Here is a 21,808-nt window from a genome sequence, read left to right as displayed (position 1 = left end):
ACTGGCACATTAGGCTTCCCAACCCAGCTTTACCAGAGGGTTGCATTGAGGGTGATGGCTAGGGGACAAAAAAGTAAGTGGTTCTCCGAGTTCTTATTTGTCACTGTAACCATTCCCTGTGTGTATGCCTCCCCTGGAAACTCACAGGAAACCTACGATTAACCTGAGGCAGGATTTGAGCATTTCTAGGTCCTGTGGCCAAAATTCCACTGGTTATGGATTGAATGTGTCCCCCCGAAAATGTGTATCAACTTGGCTGGGCCATGATTCCCAGTATTATGTGGTTGTCCAGCATTTTGTGATCTGATGCGATTTTCCTGTGCCCTGTAAACCCTAATCTCTATGATGTTAGTGAGGCAGGATTAGAGGCAGTCATGTTAATGAGGCAGGACTTGATCAACAGGATTAGTTTGTATCTTGAGACAATCTCTTTTGAGCTATAAAAGAAAGAAGTGAGCAGAGAAGAGAGGGACCTCATGCCACCAAGAAAGAAGCGCTGGGAGCAGACCGTGTCCTTTGGACCTAGGGTCCCTGCACTGAGAAGCTCTTAGACAAGGGGAAGACTAATGACAAGAACTTTCTCCCAGAACCAACAGAGAGAGAAAGCCTTCCCCTTAACATAGCACCCTGAATTTGGACTTCTAGCCTCCTGGACTACAAGAGAATAAATTTCTTCTTGTTGAAGCCATCTACTTGTGGTATTTCTGTTAATAGCAGCACTAGGTAACTAAGACACCATTCAGCTAACTCCACCAAAATATCACTTTGATTCTTATATCTGGTAGACTCGATGGAGCTTTACCATCTGGCTTCCAGAGGCCCCTTCCAACCCTTAGATTCTGTGAGTCAACAGGAAGCAGTTTTCTGTGGGTTTCTCACAGATATTTGGGTCAGAACCTGTAGCAAAGTATACTGTTTGCTATCCCAGGTTATGCAGCCACTGAAGCTGCTTTATAACCATGGACAATCCCCTGAGCTCCTCACTCTCTGCAGAATCTCTGAAAACTGAGAAAATTCTAGGCATAACAACTGGATGCTGGAAACGCATACATTGTAGTTGGTGACCGCATGCCTGAGAATGAATCACCTGCTCTTAATGTTTTAAGTATAATGACATAGTTCAAGGTGTGGACTTGGAAGCCATACTGCCAGGGTTCAAATCTGGCTCTTCCAAGTACAAGACACACGTTGCCAGCGGAGTCTCTGTGGCTCAGCCTCTTTATCTGCGAAGTGGGGGATAATGACAAAGCTTACAGAGTAGGGTCGTTAAGAGGCTTTCATGAGTTAATATGCACAAGGTGTTCTTAGCTCATGGTTTAAGTGCCCAGTACATTTTAGCTACCATTACAGCCACATGGAGCCCTGGTGGCGCAGTGGTTAAGAGCTTAGCTGCTAACCAAAAGGTCGGTGGTTCAAATCCACCAGCCACTCATTGGAAACCCTAGGGGGCAGTTCTACTCTGTCCTATAGGGTCACTATGAATTGGAATTGACTCAGTGGCCATGGGTTTGGTTTGGATGGCCACATGGCATTATAAGAGCTTGCTCACATTCCTTCTGGACTTCAGAGAGGCTCTATGTTGTGCACAAAGCACCCAGCTAACAAGAGTCAGAGCTGAGATTGCAGCTCTGATCTCTAAGTACCACCACCCACATTCCACCTACTGTGAAATACCATAGTTTATCTTGGCCCAGACCCAGTTTCTAAGGAATAAGACAAGTGTGTCTGAAAATCCTGTTAGTGACCTGAGTCCACACCGTGGTCACTCTCCAAAACAAAAGTACAGGACTGTTCTGAAAAATTAGTAAGCTGCCTGACCAAGGACAATGATACCTGTTCAAACACGATAAAGATTTGCTTACCCTGGGGATGGTGATTATCTGTTATGAAATCTTGTGTCTAAAAAGCTGAGAAACAATACATCATTCCTGTTTTATAAACTTGTAACAAACACATGTGCCTTAAAACAATGAGAGAGGCCAAGTCATAGAAGTGAACACAATATTAGCTTTGGGAACGAGCCCCAGATGAGGGGTCAGGAGAACCAAGTCTTGTTTCTCATAGTGGCTCCAAGAAGGATGCCTCCGTGTGTGTGCGTCTGCGGTATGCGCATGTACGTGTCTGAATGTGCGTGTGTGTGTGTGTATGGTGTGTAAGTGTTTGTGACTGGGTGTGTGTGTGTGTCTGAGTGTGCATGTGTATGTGTGTGTGGTGTGTCAGTGCTTGTATTTGTGTCTGTGGTACAGGTGCATAAACCTGTCTGAGTGTGCATGTGTGTGTGTGGTGTGTGAGTACTTGTATTTGTTTCTGTAGTACATGTGCATAAATGTGTCTGAGTGGCATCTGTGTGTGTATGGTGAGTGATTGTATTTGTGTCTGTGGTGTGTATGTGTGAGTGTGCATATGTATACACACGTGTGTATGTGGTGTGTGAGCACTTGTATTTGTGTCTGTGGTATGTGTGTATAAATGTGTCTGAGTGTGCATGTATATACGTGTATGTGGTGTGTGAGTACTTGCATGTTTCTGTGGTACATGTGTGTAAATGTGTCTGGGTGTGCATGTGTGTGTGGGTGAGTGCTTGTATTTGTGTCTGTGGTATGTGTGTGGAAGTGTGTCTGAGTGTGCGTGTGTATATACGTGTGTGTATGTGGTGTGCGAGTGCTTGTATTTGTTTCTGTGGTGTGTGTGTAAATGTGTCTGAGTGTGCATGTGTCTGTGTGTTGTGTGCGAGTGCTTGTATTTGTGTCTGGTACATGTGTGGAAGTGTGTCTGAGTGTGCATGTGTGTGTGTGTTGTGTGTGAGTGCTTGTATTTGTGTCTGTGGTACATGTGTGTAGAAGTGTGTCTGAGTGTGCATGTGTATATGTGTGCGTGTGTGTGTTGTGTGAGTGTATTTGTGTCTGTGGTACATGTGCATAAATGTGTGCATGTGTATACGTGTGTGTGTGGTGTGTGAGTGCTTGTATTTGTGTCTGTGGTACATGTGTGTAAACGTGCATGTGTATACGTGTGTGTGGTGTGTGAGTGCTTGTATTTGTGTCTGTGGTACGTGTGTGTAAATGTGTCTGAGTGTGCATGTGTATGTGTGTGTTCATAGAAAAACTCAGGAAGAAAATGCACTAAACTGTCATCCAGGCTTACTTCTGAAAAGTGGACTATGTGATGGGTGACAGAGGATTGTAAAATATACTAAATGGAGAATTACTGAAAGACCCCATCATTTTCAGATAAACAAAAACTGAAAGAATTTATTGCCACCAGACCTGTACTACAAGAGGTGTGAAAGAAAATTCTTCAAGCTGAAGAGAAATGACAAAGCATGGTAATTTCAGATCCACAAGAAGGAATAAAGGACAATGGAAATAGTAAATATGAGGGTAAATATAAAAGACTATATCAATATTTTTCTATTAATTTCTTTAAAAGACCTATGTCATGGATTGACTTATGTCCCCCAAAAATGTGTGTATCAACTTGGTTAGGCCATCTGTGATTGTCCTCCATTTTGTGATTGTAATTTTATGTTGAGAGGATTAGGGTGGGATTGTAACACCAACCTTACTCAGGTCGCCTCCCTGATCCAAGGTAAAAGGAATTTCCCTGGGGTGTGGCCTGCACCATCTTTTATCTCTCAAGAGATAGAAGGAAAGGGAGACAAGCAGAGAGTTGGGGGGACCTCATACCACCATGAAAGCAGCACCAGGAGCAGAGCACATCCTTTGGACACAGGGCCCCTGCACCTGAGAAGCTCCTCGACCAGGGAAAGATTGACAAGGACCCTCCTCCAGAGCTGACAGAGAAAGAAAGCCTTTCCGTGGAGCCGGTCCCCTGAATTTGGACTTGTAACCTACTAGACTGTGAGAAAATAAATTTCTCTTTGTTAAAGCCATCCACTTGTTGTATTTCTGTTATGGCAGCACTGGATGACCAAGACAAACCTATGATGGGCTAAACAAAAAATTATAACACAAAATTTGGGAGTTTAACACATGTAGATGTAGTATTTATGATAAAAAATAGCGCAGATGATGGGGGGCATATAGCACTACACCACTGCAAGTTTCCTATCTTTTACATTAAGTGGCACGATATAACTCTAAGTAAAATGTGATAAGGATGCAAATAATAATCCCTAGAAAAACCACTGGGGGAAAAAGGAACAGTGCAAAGGGGTACGTTAAAAGGTAATAGAGAAATTAAAAGGGAATGCTAAAAGATATTTGCTAACCCAATAGAAGGCAGGAAAGGAGGAACAGAAGAATAAAAACCTATTAGACACGTAGACAACAATAACAAAATAGTAGATCTAAACTATACAAAAAAATTACATTATATATAAATGAATTAAACACCCCAATGAAAAGGCAGGGATGAACAGAATGCACCAAAAAGGCAAGACCCAACGATATGCTGTCTACAAGAAATGCATTGTAAAAGCAAAAACAAAAATGAAAAAAAGATATACATGCAAACATTAAGCATAAGAAAGCTGGAGTCCCTGTATTAATATTAGACAGATAGACTTCAAGACAAGGAGTATTAACAGAGATAAGGAAGGAAGGAAAGAAGGAAGGAAGGACATTTCATAATTATAAAAGCGTTAACACATCCAGAGGACATACCAATTATAAACCTGTGTGTGCTTAATAACAGAGCTTCAAAATACATGAAGCAACAAATGACACATACATCATGTCCAAATGCATTTTAACCCAGGAATGTTAGGTAGTTTCAACGTTTGAAAATCAATCACTGTAATCTACCATATTCATAAATAAAGGAGAAAAATCAAATGATCATCTCAATACACGCACAAAAAAAAACTGAAAAAGTTCAATAATCATTTATGATAAAAACTCAAATCAAACTAAGAATAGACGGGAACTTCCTCAAGCTGATAAAACACATCTGTGAAAAACTTAGCGCTAACATCACACTTGAAGAAGAAACATGAACTCTTCCCCCTAAGACTGGGAAAAGACAGGCTATCTGCTCTCACTACTTTTACTCAACATTGTACCGGCGAGCTCGACCATTAAAATAAAGCCAAGGTATAAAGATTAAAAAAGAAGGAAAACTGTCCCTACTCACAGATGATGTCTATATTTCTATACATACTTTTATTATTAAACATTATAAGTTCCATTTATTATAGGGCTAAAAAACATTAAATGCCTAAGACATTTATACTCACAACTAACTACACTGCCAAGAGAAATTGAAGAAGACTTATATAAATGGTGAGTTACACAGCATGTTTGTAAATTGGAAGAGTCAATATTGTTCTTCCCAAATTGATCTACATATACAGTGCAATTCCAATCATAACCCTAGCAGGAACTGACAAGGTGATTCTAAAACTTACACTGACATGAAAAGGACCTAAAATAGCCAAATCCACCTTGAAAATGAACAAAATTGGAAGACTTACACCACCTGATCTCAAGGTTTACTAATAAACTATAATAATCAAGACTGTGTGGCACAGGTCTAAGGACTTAAAACGCTTTAAACTTTTCAAAGAACCAACTTCACCTCTCCATTGCCAGGAGCATCTTCTGAGCCTTCTCAAGCCCCTTAATGGAGTCTATTTTATGCTAGTGTTACTTGTGTTTGTATTATTCCTCCACTCGGCTAGGAACTTCTCCTTGACTTCAGGCACTCAATTTTACGTAGATTTATAAGTCCTCAATGCTTGCACTACACTACATCTGCCATTTATTTTAAGTAATATCTGTCCAAACAATGACTGTTTTGCATCTTCAAAAACCACCATCTCAACCCTCAAGGGTGCTGATGAAACATGAAAACGGCATAACTTCCTGCCCCAAACTACCTACCCAAGGCAGAGATTTGGCAGGTTTTTGGTGACACCCATTTTGGGGAGGACTCAGGATGGGGGGCCACAGGTTGCACTGGGCGAGTCTGTTTAGCTGCCAGTTTCTTCAGGCTCACTTGCCTTTTGTCAAATATTTGCCTCACATCAGCCAGCTTCTGCAGGACTTTCTGGGCATTAGTCTGTAGAAGCAAAGCAAATCATGAGCAGGTACCTGGACTGAACCCAAAGACGTGATGCCTTCCCTCTGTCCTATCTTCCTCCAGCCTCCCCCACAATATCCCTGCCTCCCTCAGTTGGCCCTACTGTAGGCATCCACAGGCAAATCTGCCTCAGCTTCCTGGTGCTGCTGGAACAGAAACACCACAAGTAGGTGACTTTAAGGAACAGGAGTTTATGTTCTCACAGTTCTGGAGGCTCAAAGCCTAAATCAGGGTCTCAGCCATGCTGATTCCCTCCCGGTTGGTAGCCGCAGGTCCTCCTTGGTTCTTGTAGACCCTCATGTGGCACCTGACATCCCCAGTATGTGCTTGTCCCTGTGTCTCATCTGCTCTTTTTACAACTCAGAATGTGATTAGGTTTGGACTCCCCCTACACTTCTACGGCCTCACCAACAACAAATAAAACACTATTCCCAAACGGGATTACATCCAGAGGTACAGAGGTTAGGATTCCAACACAGATTTTGAGGGGACACAATTCAATCCATAACAAAATCACTGCCTGGACTGCTTTGCTCCAGACTCTGCACCTCCCACCTGACTAACACTTGAGGGCAACGAGGCAAGGATTGTATCCTTCTCACTACCGTGTCTCCAAGGCCTGGAATACTGCCTGGCACAGGGTGGTGCTCAGGAAATATAGGCTGAGTGTGTAAATGATCACTAAGCCGTGTCCATGAATGGTAGGAAAGGATGCCACAGGCCACTGGTGAAGGGCGTTAGGCCAATGTACAAAACAGGAGGACTTCAAAACAAGAGAGGTACTCTGAGCAAAGAGATGGCTAAATTCTGAAGCAGGATCAAGGGAAGCACATAGCACGTGCAATAAAAAGAACAATCTTTTAAACTTTATTCTGTGTGATCCCTTGTCACTTTAGGTAGGAAAGCAATAAAGATATACAGGGAGAATGATGAAACTCACAGATGTTCCCTTAACCTGATATACCTGTTCCATGACAAGCATAAAACAAGGCCTGAAATTCCTTGAGTTACACCAGGTCTGAATTCAGCAGAAAGTATTGCTTCCAGGCTTCCTTCCAGCATGATATCCCTCTAGCCGTGGTGGTCAAGGGGAAGCAGGTGGCCTTCTCTGACATGCAACTGCTGGATGATTTTAACACCAAAGAAGAGTCCAGAATCAGAGTACTGGGCTACCACAACCTGCCCAGGGTGTCAGAACCACACGTGCAGGCTTGGAACACACCTGGGGAGGGTGTAAATTTTGTCTTTTTTTTTTGCTGGGCCACCCACTGGAGGGTCTGTGCTGTGAAACAACCATTCCCTTACAGGCTCACAACACCCTGAAAATTGAACTTTGGACCAAGATCTGGGATTGGTCTCACTCTTTGGAAGCTCTCAGAGTTTAGACCTCCACCGTGCCAGACAGTAACCAGTAGCCACCTGTGGCTATTAAGGACTTGAAATGTGGCTAGTCTGAATTGAGATGGCTGTAAGTATAAAATACACACTAGATTTCAAAGACTTCATATCAAAAAAGGAAAAGTAAAAAGTCTCAATATTCTTGATTACATGTTGATTGTATATTATGTATTGATTACATGTTAAAATAGTATTTTGATGATAACTGATTAAATAAAATATTATGAATATTGATTTCACTTGTTTCTTTTTAGTTTTTAAAATGTGGCTACCAGAAAATCTTCAATGACACATGTGGCTTGCATTATATTTCTATCAGACAGTGCTGGTCTAAACCAGGGGTTGACAAACTTTTTCTGCAGAAGGACAAATGGTAAATATTTTAGGTTTTGTGGGTTATATGGAGCCCTGGTGGCACAGTGGTTAAGAGACTGGCTGCTAACCAAAAGCCTGGCAGTGTGAATCCACAAGCTGCTCCTTGGATACCCTATGGGGCAATTCTACTCTGTCCCATAGGGTTGCTATAGGGTCATTATGAGTTGGAATCGACTCGACGGCAATGGGTTTGGTTTTTGGTGGGCCATATGGTCTTTGTTGCAACTATCAGAATCTGCTGTTATGCCCAGAACAGCCACGCAGAAGACATAAATAAACGAATGAGGCTGTTCCAATAAAACTTTATTTACGAAAATAGGTGGCAAGTGAATTAGGCCCACAGGCTGCAGTTTGCTGACCCCTAGCTAGACTAAGCTTAGGGTCTGTGTGTAAAGGGTCTTTTCAGAGAATGTACTCTCTGGTTTCAAGAAGCGTACTTGTGCAGTGGACTAGAGGTTCTGACCACACAGCTAATGGGTCAAAGCCCCCAAAGAAAGCAAACTTTCTTGCGTCGGCGTGGAGGCAATGCTAGTCTGTACTTCTGGGGAGGTGGTCAGCAAATACTGCTCTGTTTGTCCAGGAGCAGTGACGAGCTAAGGGTTGAGAAAACTGAGATTTGGGTGTCAACTGCTGTAGGATGTTGAAGGAACCTGGCTGACTGGCTGTCAAATTGCTCTGGGCTGGTAAAGTGGGACCAGTGGCCAGGGCCAGTGGAGGTGGGCCAACATCCAGGGCCAAGGGGCCACTGCCCAGAATCCAGAGGGTGGGACTGCCACCCTGACAGGCTTGGTGAACGGATGATCATTTTCAAATCTTGAAATCTAATGAGATTTGCCCTGCTGGGTTTTGTACTTGCTGACTACCCATGACTCCTTCCTTCCCTCCCATTGCTCCCTTTTGGAATGGGACTGTCTTCCTTCCTTATATGTGTTCCACCACTGTGCTTTGGAAGCAGATAACTTGCATCCTAGGTTTCACAGGTCCACAGATGGAGAGGAATTTTGCCCCAGGAGGGACCACACCCAGAATCTCACCCACACTTGATTGAGATGATTCAGAAAATGAGATTTTGGATTTAGAATCAATGCTGGAATGGGTTAAGACTTAGAGCGATGCTAGGGTGGGAATGTATTTTGCACATGGGAGAGACATGAATTTGCAGGGGTGGGGTAGAAGGTGGAATCATGGATTGAATTGTGTCCCCCAAAATACACTGAAGTCCTAAACCCTGTTCCTGTGAATGTGACCTTGTTGGGAAAAATAGGGCCTTTCTCTGAAGATATAGTGAAACCCGTGAGATCCATGACTCAACAGAACTGCTTTGTTTTTCCGGGTCTTGCAGGTTTTCTGCCTTTGACAGGGTGCAGTCTTAATACTTTTCTAGCACTTGTTTTAGTAAAAAATATTTGAATTTTCTTCCTCTGACAGCTTTCTGCCTTACACAGGTTCTGGTTTTACTGTATTGTTAGTTAAGTCACACCAGAGTACGGTAGGTCTCATCCTAATCTCTACTGAATGGTGTCTTATAAAAGGGGAACAGACATGAGCACCGGGTCGCACCGAGGCCAAGGAATCAAGGAAATGCTCAGGGCTACCAGAAGCTGAAAGAGACAGGGAAGAATCTTCCCCTAGAGCTGGCAAAGAGAGAGTAAAGTCCAGCTGACGCCCTGAACTTGGACTTCTGGCCTCCAGAACTCCAAAACACTTTGTGGTAGTTTGTTATGGTGACCCTAGGGAACTGCGATAGATACATGACTCAAAAGAGGCCAAGAAGCTCCTAAAACTGAGGCAGATGCAAGGTGAAGTGGACCTCAGAAGAAGGTATACTATCCATAACCCCGCTGCTTCGTGGGAGAATGCTCTTTTCAAAGTGCAAATTCAATCAAGTTACCCCCATACTCAAGTTCTTCAGTGGCTTCCCATGGCTCTTGGAATAAAGACCAAAATCTGTAATGTGACCCACAAAGTCTCACCTCTCCTGCCTCTTTCTAACCTCACTCCAAACACTCTTCTCTTGCTCTCTGCATTCCAGCCACCCTGACCTTCCGGTCCCTCCCTTGTGCCAGGCTCCCACCAGCTCTGCGGACTTTACCCACACTGTTCCTTCTGCCTGGCAAGGCTCCCCAATGTCCTCTCCACCTGGTTAGCTTCATTCATTCTCCAGGCCTTGGGTCACTTGGCACCTCTGCAGGAGCCTTCCCTGACCCCTAGTCCAGATCAGACTCCTTTGTCACTTGACAGATAGGACCCTGAGGCCCTCGCTCAGAGCACTCATCTCAGCTTGTAGCCTGAGTTTCACAGGATGGTTTTATTAATACCAGCTTCTCCCACTAAAAAAGCCATAACTTCCATGAGGGATGGAACCACGTCTACTTCTACTGATCGTTGTATTCTCAGCACACAATACATCGGAGATGCTTGTGTTTCTTGAGAAGTGAATGACTTAAAGGTGACATTTGAACCAGACTATGAAGGGTACTGCATCGGGCAAATTTGCTGCAAAAGACCTCTCTAATGTGTTAAAAAGCAAAGATGTCACCTTGAGGACTAAGTGGTGGTATTTTCAATCACCTCATATGCATGGGGAAGCTGGACAATGAATAAGGAAGACCAAAGAAGAACGGATGCATCTGAACGATGGTGTTGGCAAAGTATATTGAATGGACTGCCAGAAGAACGAACTAATTTGTCTTGGAAGAAGTACAGCAAGAACGCTCCTTAGAAGCAAATATGGCGAGACTTTGTCTCATGTACTTTGGACATGTCGTCAGGGGAGATCAGTCCCCGAAGAAGGACATCAGGCTTGGTAAAGCAGAGGGTCACTGAAAAAGAGGAAGACTCTCAACAAGATGGACTGACACAGTGGCTGCAACAATGGGCTCAAGCATAGCAACAATTGTGAGGATGGTGCAGGACTGGGCAGTGTTTCGTTCTGTTGTACACGGGGTCGCTGTAAGTCGGAACCCACTGGACAACACCTAACAACAAGAACAACGACATGAGGAGTGTGTTTGCCAGGAAGCACTGACCAAGAGTCTAAGATCCACCCAAGGACTTAAGAACTGGTTAGCCTGCTTAGTGTATTCCACTTGTTCTTTCCTTCTCTCTTCCTTTATTTATTTACTTTTTAAATTTTCTACCCGGGCTTTCTTATGCAACAGGTAAAGTCCCTCACATATCCCTGTCCCAAACACCAGATCAAAATAACCCAGAAACAATACCTTTATGTCATGGGTGAGTATCAACTCAAACTGGTTGTAAAACTCCTTGGGGCTGGGCAGCTGGTACTCCTTAGCTGTGGCCAAGAATGTCTCGATGTCGTTCAAGGCACCGTCAACCCCCTCTCGTGACTGGCACTTGTCTACGGCTTGAGAAGCCAAGAGGTAGATTCCCACTTCACACCACTGGCTGACCTTTTGGAAAGAAACACAGTGCCCTGTCAAGTTAGCCTGACCATGACTCAGCCACACAGTTCTCAGGAGGCCCCAGCTCACCAAGGGAACTCTGAGACACCAGGGAACTGTCCTGGGACAGCATCCAGGTTAGGGGCCTAGCCGCTATAAACAAAGCTCTGAGATGGACAGGCCCAAGCCCATTATACATCTGTCCACTTCTCAGGGATATCATTGCTGATGTCAGAGGGATCCTGGCTGAAAGCAGAGAATACCAGAAAGATGTTAACCTGTGTCTTACTGTCTATGCAAAGGCATTTGACTATGTGGATCAGAACAAATTATGGATAACACTGCGAAGAATGGGAATTCCCTGCTCACGAGGACCCTGTACCTAGACCAACAGGCAGTCATTTGCACAGAACAAGGGGATACTGTGTGGTTTAAAGTCAGCAACAATCATGGGCGCAGGACGGGGCAGTGTTTTGATCTGTAGTACATAGGGTCACTGTGAGTCAGAACCAACTCAGCGGCACCTAACAACAACAACTTCTCAGGGAAGTCCCTCTGCCAGTAAAATGAATGCTATGGACACTCTTTGCTTCTCCACCGACAATAACTATTACATCCTAGGATAAGAGAGTTGAGTATTTTTAAGGCCGGCCTAACCTTAGAGAAATGTAACCAAAGACTTTTTGGGTTTACCTGCTAGGCTACTTGTCTTGCCTCCTAATGGGTTACAGGAACATGGGGTGATGAATTTGATGTTAGACCTGGCCCTTGCATGCCTTTTGAGGGGAAGGGAATGTCTCTTTTTAGAAAAAAAAAAAAAAAAATCACTTTCTTCTTTGGATTCCCAGGCTATTGACGTTTGCATTTATTGGTATTTGTCTTTCCTAGAAGGAGCCCTGGTAGCGCAATGGTGAAAGTGCTCAGCTGCCAACCAAAAGGTCGGCAATTTGAACCTACCAGCTGCTCCATGGGAGCAAGGTCTGGCAGTTTGTTTCGTAAGGATTACGGCACTGGAAGCCCTACGGGGCAGTTCTGCTCTGTCCTGTGGGGTTGCTATGTGTCAGAATCAATTCGATGGCAGTGGGTTTGGTTTGGTTTTGGGGTCTTTCCTAGGGAAGCATCCAAGAATGCAAAGGTTTGCAACTCAGAATAGCAATACCAAACCTTCCCGGATGCTGGGATGAAATCAGATGGGTGATGAAGTCTAACGATTCATTTTTTCTAAAGACTTGCTTTCCTGTTTTCTTTACTCTTCAAACACCACTAAGACACCAGAACAGCCTTTGTGCTGTCTGAACATTTATAATAAAAAGAAGTTTCCAGTATAAGTACGTATGCATGTCCATTTACCATGGGATCTGAAAAGCTATTAAAAAAAAAGAGCCATACAGAAAGAAAAGATCAAAAGGGAATGCTACAAAGTGGTTATTCCTAAGAGGGGAAATGATAGGCAATTAAAGGCTGTCTTTCTGTTTTTTCCTAATTATTTATACTCTGAGTATATACTACCTTTAGAATAATAACAAAAGTAGTAAAGATATTTTAAAATTAATGATTACCACTGTGTGAAGAGGAGGAGGGATTTGTAAGTACCCATAAGTTACTGTTTTCTTCCTCCTTCCTACATTTTTGGGTTTTTAAAATAATACAAATTGTGCTTTGATATACATGTACTTTGGAAACATTTTCTCTAAGCATCATGCCTAGTCTGCAGAAAACACTGAGCTGAGCGGGCCCTTTGCAAAATCGCGGCTGCTCGCTTTGCCAGAGACACCCAGAGACACACACACACATACACACTAGCTGCTGTTGTGTCAGCTCTGACTCAGGGAAACTCCGTGTGTGTGTCAGAGTAGGATTGTGCTCCACAGGGTTCTCAAAGGCTGATCTTTTGGAAGTAGACTGCTAGGCTTTTCTTCTGAAGTGCCTCTGGGTGAACTCAATCCTCCAACCTTTCTGGTTGCAGCTGAGCAAGTTAAGTGTTTGCACCCCCCAGGGACTAGCCCTAAGCTATTATCTCAGGAGCAGGAATGGGGTAAGGAAAACAGCAGCTGATTATTCTGAGAGCTCAGCAGAGGAGGCAGGGAGTGCAGCAGCCCCCTCTGAGCCGCTTGTTTCGGGAACAGCTGTATTTCACGGACATCAAAGCCCCTTTGGCAGTGGAATGACGTAAACAGACCAGACAGGTGCCCCCAGCACGTGGGAGAGAAAGAGCTGCAGGAGTGAAGCATGCTGATCCATGGCAATGAGCCTCGTGCTGCCCAGGAACAGCTGACAGGGACGGTTCCAAAAGTCACCACTCCCCCTGATTGGGAACTCGCCCCAGAGATCACCGCAGAAGGGCACCAGGGACTATACATGCCCCCCCTTGTGGAGACAGTGCTGTTGAGCCTAAGAAGCTCAGATTTTGGAATCTGCCGGTCCTATCTTCCTGACTTCCAACCTGGCTTTCCCTACTTGCACCCTGTGTGGTCTTGGGCGGTCACTTACCCCAGTTTTTATCAGGGTGGTTTCCGTCCACCTGCATCTGGGCACTTGACTGAAATGCTGATTCCTGGGCATCACCCCAGACACACTGTGTGAATCCCCAGAGTGGAACAGCAGGGAGTCTGCTAGTACAACAAGCCCATCAGGTGATTCTCAGCCTAAATTCTGAGAACCACTGACTTAACCACTCTTCCTCCTCTGTAAAATGAGGCCATTAATGCCTTCCTGAAAGGCTGTCACGAGGGTTACATAAAAAACCAAAACAGTAGTCACTGAGTTGATTCCAAATCATGGTGACCCATGTGTGTCAGAGTAGAACTGTAATCCACAGGGTCTTCAATGGTTGATTTTTCAGAAGTAGATCACCAGGCTTTCTTCCAAGGCACCTCTGGGTGGACTGGAACCTTCAACCTTTTCACTGGCAGCGGAGCGCTCTAACTGTTTGCACCCCCTAGGCACTCCGAGGGTGAAATGGATGACACAATTATGCTGCTGGTAGGAACAGAGCAGGTGCTCAATAAATGCTCAAGTAATAATAAATGTCATGATTACTGAAGCTTCTCCAAAAGGATTCACAACCTGTTGCCTTTGTATGAGGGAAACCAAACACCAAACCTACTGCCTCCAAGTCGATTCCAACTCAAAGCAACTCTGTAGGACAGAGTAGAACTGCCCAATAGGGTTTCCAAGGCTGTAATCTTCGTGGAGGGAGATTGCCACATCTTTCCCCAGCAGAGTGGCTGGTGGGTTTAAACGATCGACCTTTCAGTTAGCAGCCAAGCACTTAGTCACTGAGCCATCAGGGTTCGTTATATGAGGGAAGCACCCCTGCAAATACAGGGCTTGAGTCTCTGTACTCCTGAAGGGGAATCAAGAAAATCCCACAGAGTCAGGCCAAACATGCTCGTTAGGCCTGGATCCACAGAGTGGGAAATGGACTTCCATTCATTCTGGTGGGATGTGCTGGGACGGCTGGGGCATTTTCCACCTTCAATGCCTCTCCTACCAAGAACTGCACGGTTTTGAATGCTTTCTGAGCACTTTTTCACATAAAGTTCTTTATCCTCTCAGAAGTCCTATGGGGCAGGGAGGGGCAAGGATGATTCAGACCATTCTACAGAAAACCCTGCAGATGCCACGTTCACGACCCTGCTCTGCTCACCTTGTCCAGCTGTCTATGCAACTCCAAAGACTTCCTTAAGATGTCATTTTTTTTCTTGTTTTCATTGATGACATCATCGCAGAGGTGCCTGAGCTCCACACACTTGGGCCTGATGGCATCCACTGCGTAGTGATGGCTTTGGATGAGCTGGTCCCCAATTAGTGCAAGCAGCTGGGCCTTTTCCAAGGGCTCCTGTGAAATGAACATCCAGAGTCAAGCACCAGTCACCAGGCCATCGTGAGGCTGATTCAACTGGGCACAGCTGCCTGGCATTGTGAGGGAGGCTGGTAAGATACCGATTCAGGCCTGAGGCTGAGAGCCTGAGGCTGTGGAGCCTGGAGAAGTTCTGTGGTTGTTCAAGGCTCCCAGGAACTCTAGCCTAGTGCAGGGTCATCCACACTTTGAAGAACAGCAAGTCATTCATTCAAATATTTGTTCAGTTCTGGGCTAGGCACTGAGGGTATTGTGTTAACAGGTCAGACATTTTCAGTCTAATGGAGAACTCAGATATTAAATACATTATGCAAAAAATAAAATTGTAACTGTGATGAGTTGTAGGGCAGAAAAGCACAGAGCCTTATAATGCACGTAGGAAGAGATTCTGAATTCCTCTTTCAGCTAAAGCAGAAAGGAAGAAGAGAAACATGGGGGGTGAGTTGAGGCTGAGAAAAGGGTAGAGATCTGGTCTGGGCAATTCTATGGTGCTCACGAGACTCAGACATATGCTTATCTAGACTTTTGCCCACAATGACAAGGTCCCTGTCTGCTCTGCCCCATCTGCCTCAGAAGATCTTGTCCACCTCATCTTCCACTTCTGAGTGGCTTACCTGGTTCTAACCACATGTGCCATTTTTTTTTTTTTCTGTTTTTAATTCATTCACTCATTTGATCATTACATACAAGATGTATATGATAAATGTCTTATCGTGTCTGTATCACCCCCAAGCTTCAAATTCTTTCATGGCTCCCCACAGTCTTCAGGAGAAAGTTCCCACTGCCAAGCGATGCACACAAGACCTTTCCCTACCTAGCTCACACCTGAGCCTCTCACTGACTCCTCCTCTTGCACTTCCCTCATCCCTATCCACCATGCAACCATAAGGATGATCACGTGCTGCTGGTGTTGTCTGCCCATGAGTCAGCTCCGAGTCATAGCAACCCCATGTGACAGAGCAGACCTGCCCCATAAGGTTTCCTAGGCTGAAATCTTTATGGGAGATCACCAGGCCTTACCTCCCACAGAGCTGCTGGTGGGTCTGAACTGCAGATCTCTTGGTTAGCAGCCAATTGCTTAACTGTTGCACCACCAGGGCTCTCCAAATATTCATGCAGTTTCAGGTCTCCAGGTCTTTCTAACTTGTTCCTTCCACCTACAATGCCTCATTCATCCCCATTCCTCCCTACACACCCACACTCCTTTTGAGCTAACTCTAAATCAGTCTGCAGAGTTCACCTTCTCCAGGAAACTTTCTCTAACTGCTTTATTTTAATGCCCCTCCCCAGTGCTCCCACAACACTCTGCTTTTCTTGATGAGAGCACTTACTTCACTCTCCAGTGATCATTGCTTATTTGTTGCCCACACTATGCTATGGACCCTTGTGGTCATGAACGGTCTCTCGTCCAACTTAAAACAGTACATGGCACATATCAGGTCCTTAAGAACACATGTTGTATGAAACAGAAGGAAGTAATGATATGGGAATAAAGGAACACAAAGCAAGCAATGACTACTTAAAAGAACCCAAGGAGAAATTCCCAGCACACTTATTCTGAGCAGAAGAGGCCCAGATGCACTGGCCACTGTCCCTGAAAGGAGGATGGAATGTTAATTCCACGAAGCAATGATTTTTGTGTGTTGCATTCACTGCTGTGTCCTCAGAACATAGAACAGTGCCTGGCATAGCAGGTGCTCAATAAATATTTGCAGAATGAGTGATGAATGGATGAGACACTTACCATGACTGCTCAGCTACTACGGATATCATCTAGGAAACATTCTATGGCACAGAATTTACCTTGCAACCTCTATGACATTAATAACAACAGCCAACATTTACTGCAAGTTTATTATATGCCAGGCACTGCTCTGAACACCTCACATGGATTATTAGTTTCACTCCTCATGACAAACCCTTTCATAGGGGCACCATTTTATAAAACAGAAGCTGAGGCATAACGGCCCAAGTGACCCAGGCAGGAAAGACAGGATCCAGGCTTCCAACTCGGGCAGTCTGGCTTCAGAATCCAGCTCTGACCAACACACACAGAGAAAAATGGCTGCACTCATTCTGCTTAAGCTTGGAGACCTCATTTGGTTGTTCAAACTTGCCCGACTTTAGTCATGTTGTTGTTAGTTGCATTGAAGTGGCTCTGACTCATGGTGACCCTATGTACAACACAATGAAACCCTGCCTAGCCCTGTGCCATCTTCAAGGTTGTTGGCATGTTTGAGTCCATTTTGGCAGCCATTGGGTAGCACCTTCCAATCTAGCGGGCTAATCTTCCAGCACTATATCAGACAATATTTTGTTGTGATCCACAGGATTTTCACTGGCTAATTTTCAAAAGTAAATCACCACGCCTTTCTGCCTGGTATGTCTCAGTCTGGGAGCTCTGCTAAAACCTGTTCACCACAGGTGACCCTGCTGGTATCTGCAATATCAGTGTCATAGCTTCCAGTGTCAGAGCAACACATAAGCCTCCACAAAACAACAAATAAAGCAGCATGAAAATCTGGCAAGGAAGGCTTTGTTGACTTTTTTTTTTTTAATCCACGGGCCTAATTTATTAAGAATAGCACAGGGTTTTCTGGGTCCAGGGAAATTCACCACAGGATTTTTTCAAAGTGCCCTGTGGTGAGGACAACCTGGCTTTCATTTCCCATGCGGCATCTCGCCCTCCAAAACTGCTCTTAAAACATGAGATGCTAAGAGAAATGTAACAGATCCTCACGGATCTGGGAAGAAGAAAATGTTATGTTTCATAAATACAACTTAGGAGCTACCACTGTGTCACTGGTTGAATCGTGTCCCCCCAAAATATCTGTCAACTTAGCTGGGCCATGAGTCCCAGTATTGTGTGATTGTCCACCATTTTATGTGATTTCTCTGTGTGCTGTAAACCCTATCACTGTGATAAAATGAAATGGATTAGTGGCAGTTATACTGATGAGACATACAAGATTAGATAGTGTCTTAACCAATCTCTTTGAAATATGAAAGAGAGAAGTGAGCAGAGAGACAAGGGGACCTCATACCACCAAGTAAGCAGCACCAAGAGCAGAGCACATCCTTTGGACCTGAGGTTCCTGTGCTGAGACGCTCCCAGGCCAAGGGAAGACTGATGATGAGGACCTTCCTCCAGAGCTGACAGAGAGAGAAAGCCATTCCCTGGAGCTGGAGCCCTGAATTCAGACTTCTAGCCTACTGAACTGTGAGAGAATAAACTTCTCTTTGTTAAAGCCATCCACTTGTGGTATTTCTGTTACAACAGCACTAGATGGCCAATACATACTGGAAGGCGGGAAGACCACTATAACGAAATGAAAGAATAATAAAAATAGCTTCCAAGTATTGATCACCTACTACATTCCAGGCACTCACTGACGCCTCTGTTGTTGTTAGTTGCCTCCAGCGGACTCTGACGCACTGCGACCCTTATGTGTAACAGAACGAAGTGCTACCCAATCCTGCGCCATTTTCATGGTCATTGGTATGTTTTAGCCCATTGTTGCATGTCCTTACAATGCATCTAATTCACTTAATCTTCAAATGGACTCTCTGAGGTAGGAATTATTTTCTCCATTTTACCCCTGAGCAGACTGTTCAGAGAGGCCAAGAAAAGTGACTAGGGTCATACAGCTGACAGTAGTCAAAGATTTGAATCCAGCTCTGTTCGACTCCAAAGCCTGTGGTATTGTCACTTTTCCAGTCCACATGACTTTCCAACATGTTTATGAATGAAATCAGAACAGCCACAACTACTAAGTCCTGCTGGTACCTGAAAAGAACTTTACTATAAAACCTCCAAAATGTAGCTTATGCCTTAGTCTATACAGCTTCTGCTCAAGAACCCTCCAAAGTAAAAGAGAAGTAATAGTAACTTACTCAATAAAACCTCCAAAGTAAAACAGAAATAATTAGAAAAAAATAGCTGAAATCTGGTGCTCTGATACACTCTATTTGACATCTTAAAATTCCAGAAGGCTGGACTGCCAGGTTGTAACATGTAATTCAGAAATCTTCATTGTAATACCAGCTTATTTTACCCAAGGACTCTACGGCCATGACATACAAAATGAGACAGTGACTACCGTGGAAGAAAATGGCAAGAACCAGGGTGATGGTGCTATATCAGGGAGCCCAGAACAAACACACAGGTAATGGCATAGGACCGGAACCTAAGTGTAAGGAGATAGACCAGACAAAACAAGAAAAGGCAGAAAGTTAACGGCTGCTGACAGAGTGATGAACACATAGGAGTTTTGTGTGTGTCTGAAAATTTCCGTTTAAAAAAAAAAAAAAGGCATGCCTCAAAGTTAGATTACATCCCTAGAACGTTAATGACCTAGGTTCCATGGCTTCTCGGACACAGTGGTGTAGCTGCTGGCCACCAGCTTTCAGAGCAGAGGTCAAAGGCTGAAATCAAATGGACTTCCCCTGTCCAGTTCTCGCACCTTCCCTGCAGCCCACCGCCACAGGTCCCACCATGCCCCTTAATCAACACCCAACAGCACTGTCTGCCTTTACAGAGATGAGAGGGTGGCTGAAACCATTGTTCTCAGAATTCAAAAGTCTGCTAAACCATCAAGCCAGAACAAGACAGGCAACAGGATGAACTGGTACGTGACAGGAGTCTGTTTAGCGTGCTAGCTCAGAGGTTCCTATGAGTTTGCTATCACTGCACAGAAGAAGGAAGTTGGCAACAACCCAGAAACCAGAATGTGGCTATGCCGGGAAGGCAGATGATCCCTGAGTGCTGAGGAAAGGACAAACCTCAAGCAGGTATTTGACAGATTATGGCCACATACTGCCTTCTTCCTTTAACACTTTACAGGACAAATTAAAAGACTCGCCAGGCCCTTATCATCTAAAGAAACGATGCCTCTTGGGAATCTGAGGGAAGGCCATGTTGAAAAAGGTCCTGGTTATGGCAAGAGGGCTTTGTTTGGTTCAGCCAAAGGCAAAGGGATAGGTCTACTGCATCCTTTAGAAAAGAGTAAAAAGCAGGGTAAGCAAGACACACAGTGGGTTAAGTCAGTCTGCCCGAGCTCCGTGGGTCATCTGCAGTGGGTCAGTCCAGCTGGCTCAAGAACTTTGCCCATGAAATGTGGATCACAGGTTCACAGAGCTTTCCTCTCTTATGCCCCATGAACATAGGTTTCACTCCAGTTCCACTGGCAATCTCTAAAGTATGTAGCAAGTATCACGTGTCCAAGGAGCAGGGCAGGAGAGAGAATGTGGGCTCAGTCATGCGGATCCATCACCACTATTGAAAACACAACTCAGAGCACCCTCAAATGGCTTCCCGTGCCAACTGAGAAAGAAGTAACTCACCAAAGACTCCAGGGTCAACGCGACCTTCCCATCTCTTCCCCATCATCTCTTCCTGCATCAAGCACCCCAGTCACATTCCTTGAGATCACTAACCCCATTCCCTCCTCAAGACCTTTGCACTTGTATGCTATTCTCCAAATGTATGCATGGCTGCCCAGATCTCAGATCAAAAGCCACCACCTCAGAGGCCTTCCCTGACCACTCCAGCTAAAGTAGCTCCTCCCATCACTTTCCACTGTATTTCTTTATTTTCTTCTTACTTTTTGTCACTCTCTGCTGTTATTTGATTACTTTTTAATCATTTCTCTCTCCCCTGTAGAATGCAAGCTCCATGAGAGCAAGACCTGAAGTGTCTGGTTTACCACCATAACCACAGAACCTAGAACAAGGAGCACTTGTTGATGATGAAGGAGCACATTCCAGGTAGGTCAGGAGCCACCCTCTTACATAATGCACCATGACCATTGACCATGCTTTTCAAACCAAAAATAAAGGCATGGGGCTTAATGAAGTTCTTTTTTCCCTAATACATGAATTTATATAGACAAAAATACATAAAATTAAATAGTATCTACATTTAATGAGGCATCTACGTGAAAAAACCAGAATTACAAAAAACTGGGATTGTCCTGAAGAATCTGAGATATACAGTCACCATAGATATGAAATTCAATGTTTCTACTGTGTTTCTATTTTGTGATAGGAGCCCTGGTGGTGCAGTGGTTTAATAGTTTGGCTGCTAACCATAAGGTCTGCAGTTCGAATCCACCATGCTCCTTGGAAACCCTATGAAGCAGTTCTATTCTGTCCTATAGGGTCACTATGAGTCAAAACTGACTCGATGGCAACTGGTTTGGGTTTTTTTTGTTTTTGTTTTTGTCATTGTATGATAAAGGAGAACTGGTGTCGCAGTGGTTAAGTGCTGGGCTGCTAACCAAAAAGTTGGTGGTTTAGACCCACCAGCCACTCCACAGAACAATGTGGCATTCTGCTCCCATACAGATTTACAGCCTTGGAAACCCTATGGGGCAGCTCTACTCTGTTCTATAAGGTCGCTCTGAGTTGGAATCAATTCTTTGACGCCGGGTTTGTTTTTAGCTTCTTGTTTGATTAATGTTTCTGATGACTCACGTCCCTTCAGCGTTTTGCTATCAGATGACCATCACCCTTGTCACGGATAACAGAGAGAGCACCCACTGGGGCAGGATGGGGTTCCCAAGTGCGCATCTGGGTCGCAGGTGGCTTCCTGTGTTCCTGCAGATACAGAAGCTCCTGGAGCTCGGGATTCCCAGCAGACAATTCTGAGAGTTGGTGTGGTCTTGGGTTGCACTTGTTTTGCATCCTGTGGGAGGGTATGTCGCTAACTGCAATGCCAATCTCCCAA

The 21,808-nt window shown here is 44.5% G+C and overlaps 1 protein-coding gene across 2 annotated transcripts in view; it reads right to left on the bottom strand.

The window, feature by feature from the left end:
- The window catches only part of MCF2L2 (MCF.2 cell line derived transforming sequence-like 2), a 145,066-nt gene that overhangs the window by 24,465 nt on the left and 98,793 nt on the right, over nucleotides 1-21,808 (bottom strand). For both annotated transcript variants that reach the window (XM_023551507.2, XM_064279514.1), the window contains 3 exons: nucleotides 14,869-15,060; nucleotides 11,037-11,228; nucleotides 5,844-6,021 (listed from right to left, as the gene is read on the bottom strand). In XM_023551507.2, coding sequence (XP_023407275.1) covers nucleotides 5,844-6,021; nucleotides 11,037-11,228; nucleotides 14,869-15,060 — 562 coding nt within the window. The remainder of the gene's footprint in view (nucleotides 1-5,843; nucleotides 6,022-11,036; nucleotides 11,229-14,868; nucleotides 15,061-21,808) is intronic.

The sequence above is a fragment of the Loxodonta africana genome, chromosome 1, assembly GCF_030014295.1.
Source record: "Loxodonta africana isolate mLoxAfr1 chromosome 1, mLoxAfr1.hap2, whole genome shotgun sequence".
Lineage (NCBI taxonomy): Eukaryota > Metazoa > Chordata > Mammalia > Proboscidea > Elephantidae > Loxodonta > Loxodonta africana.
This window is presented reverse-complemented; position numbering and strand designations above follow the sequence as displayed.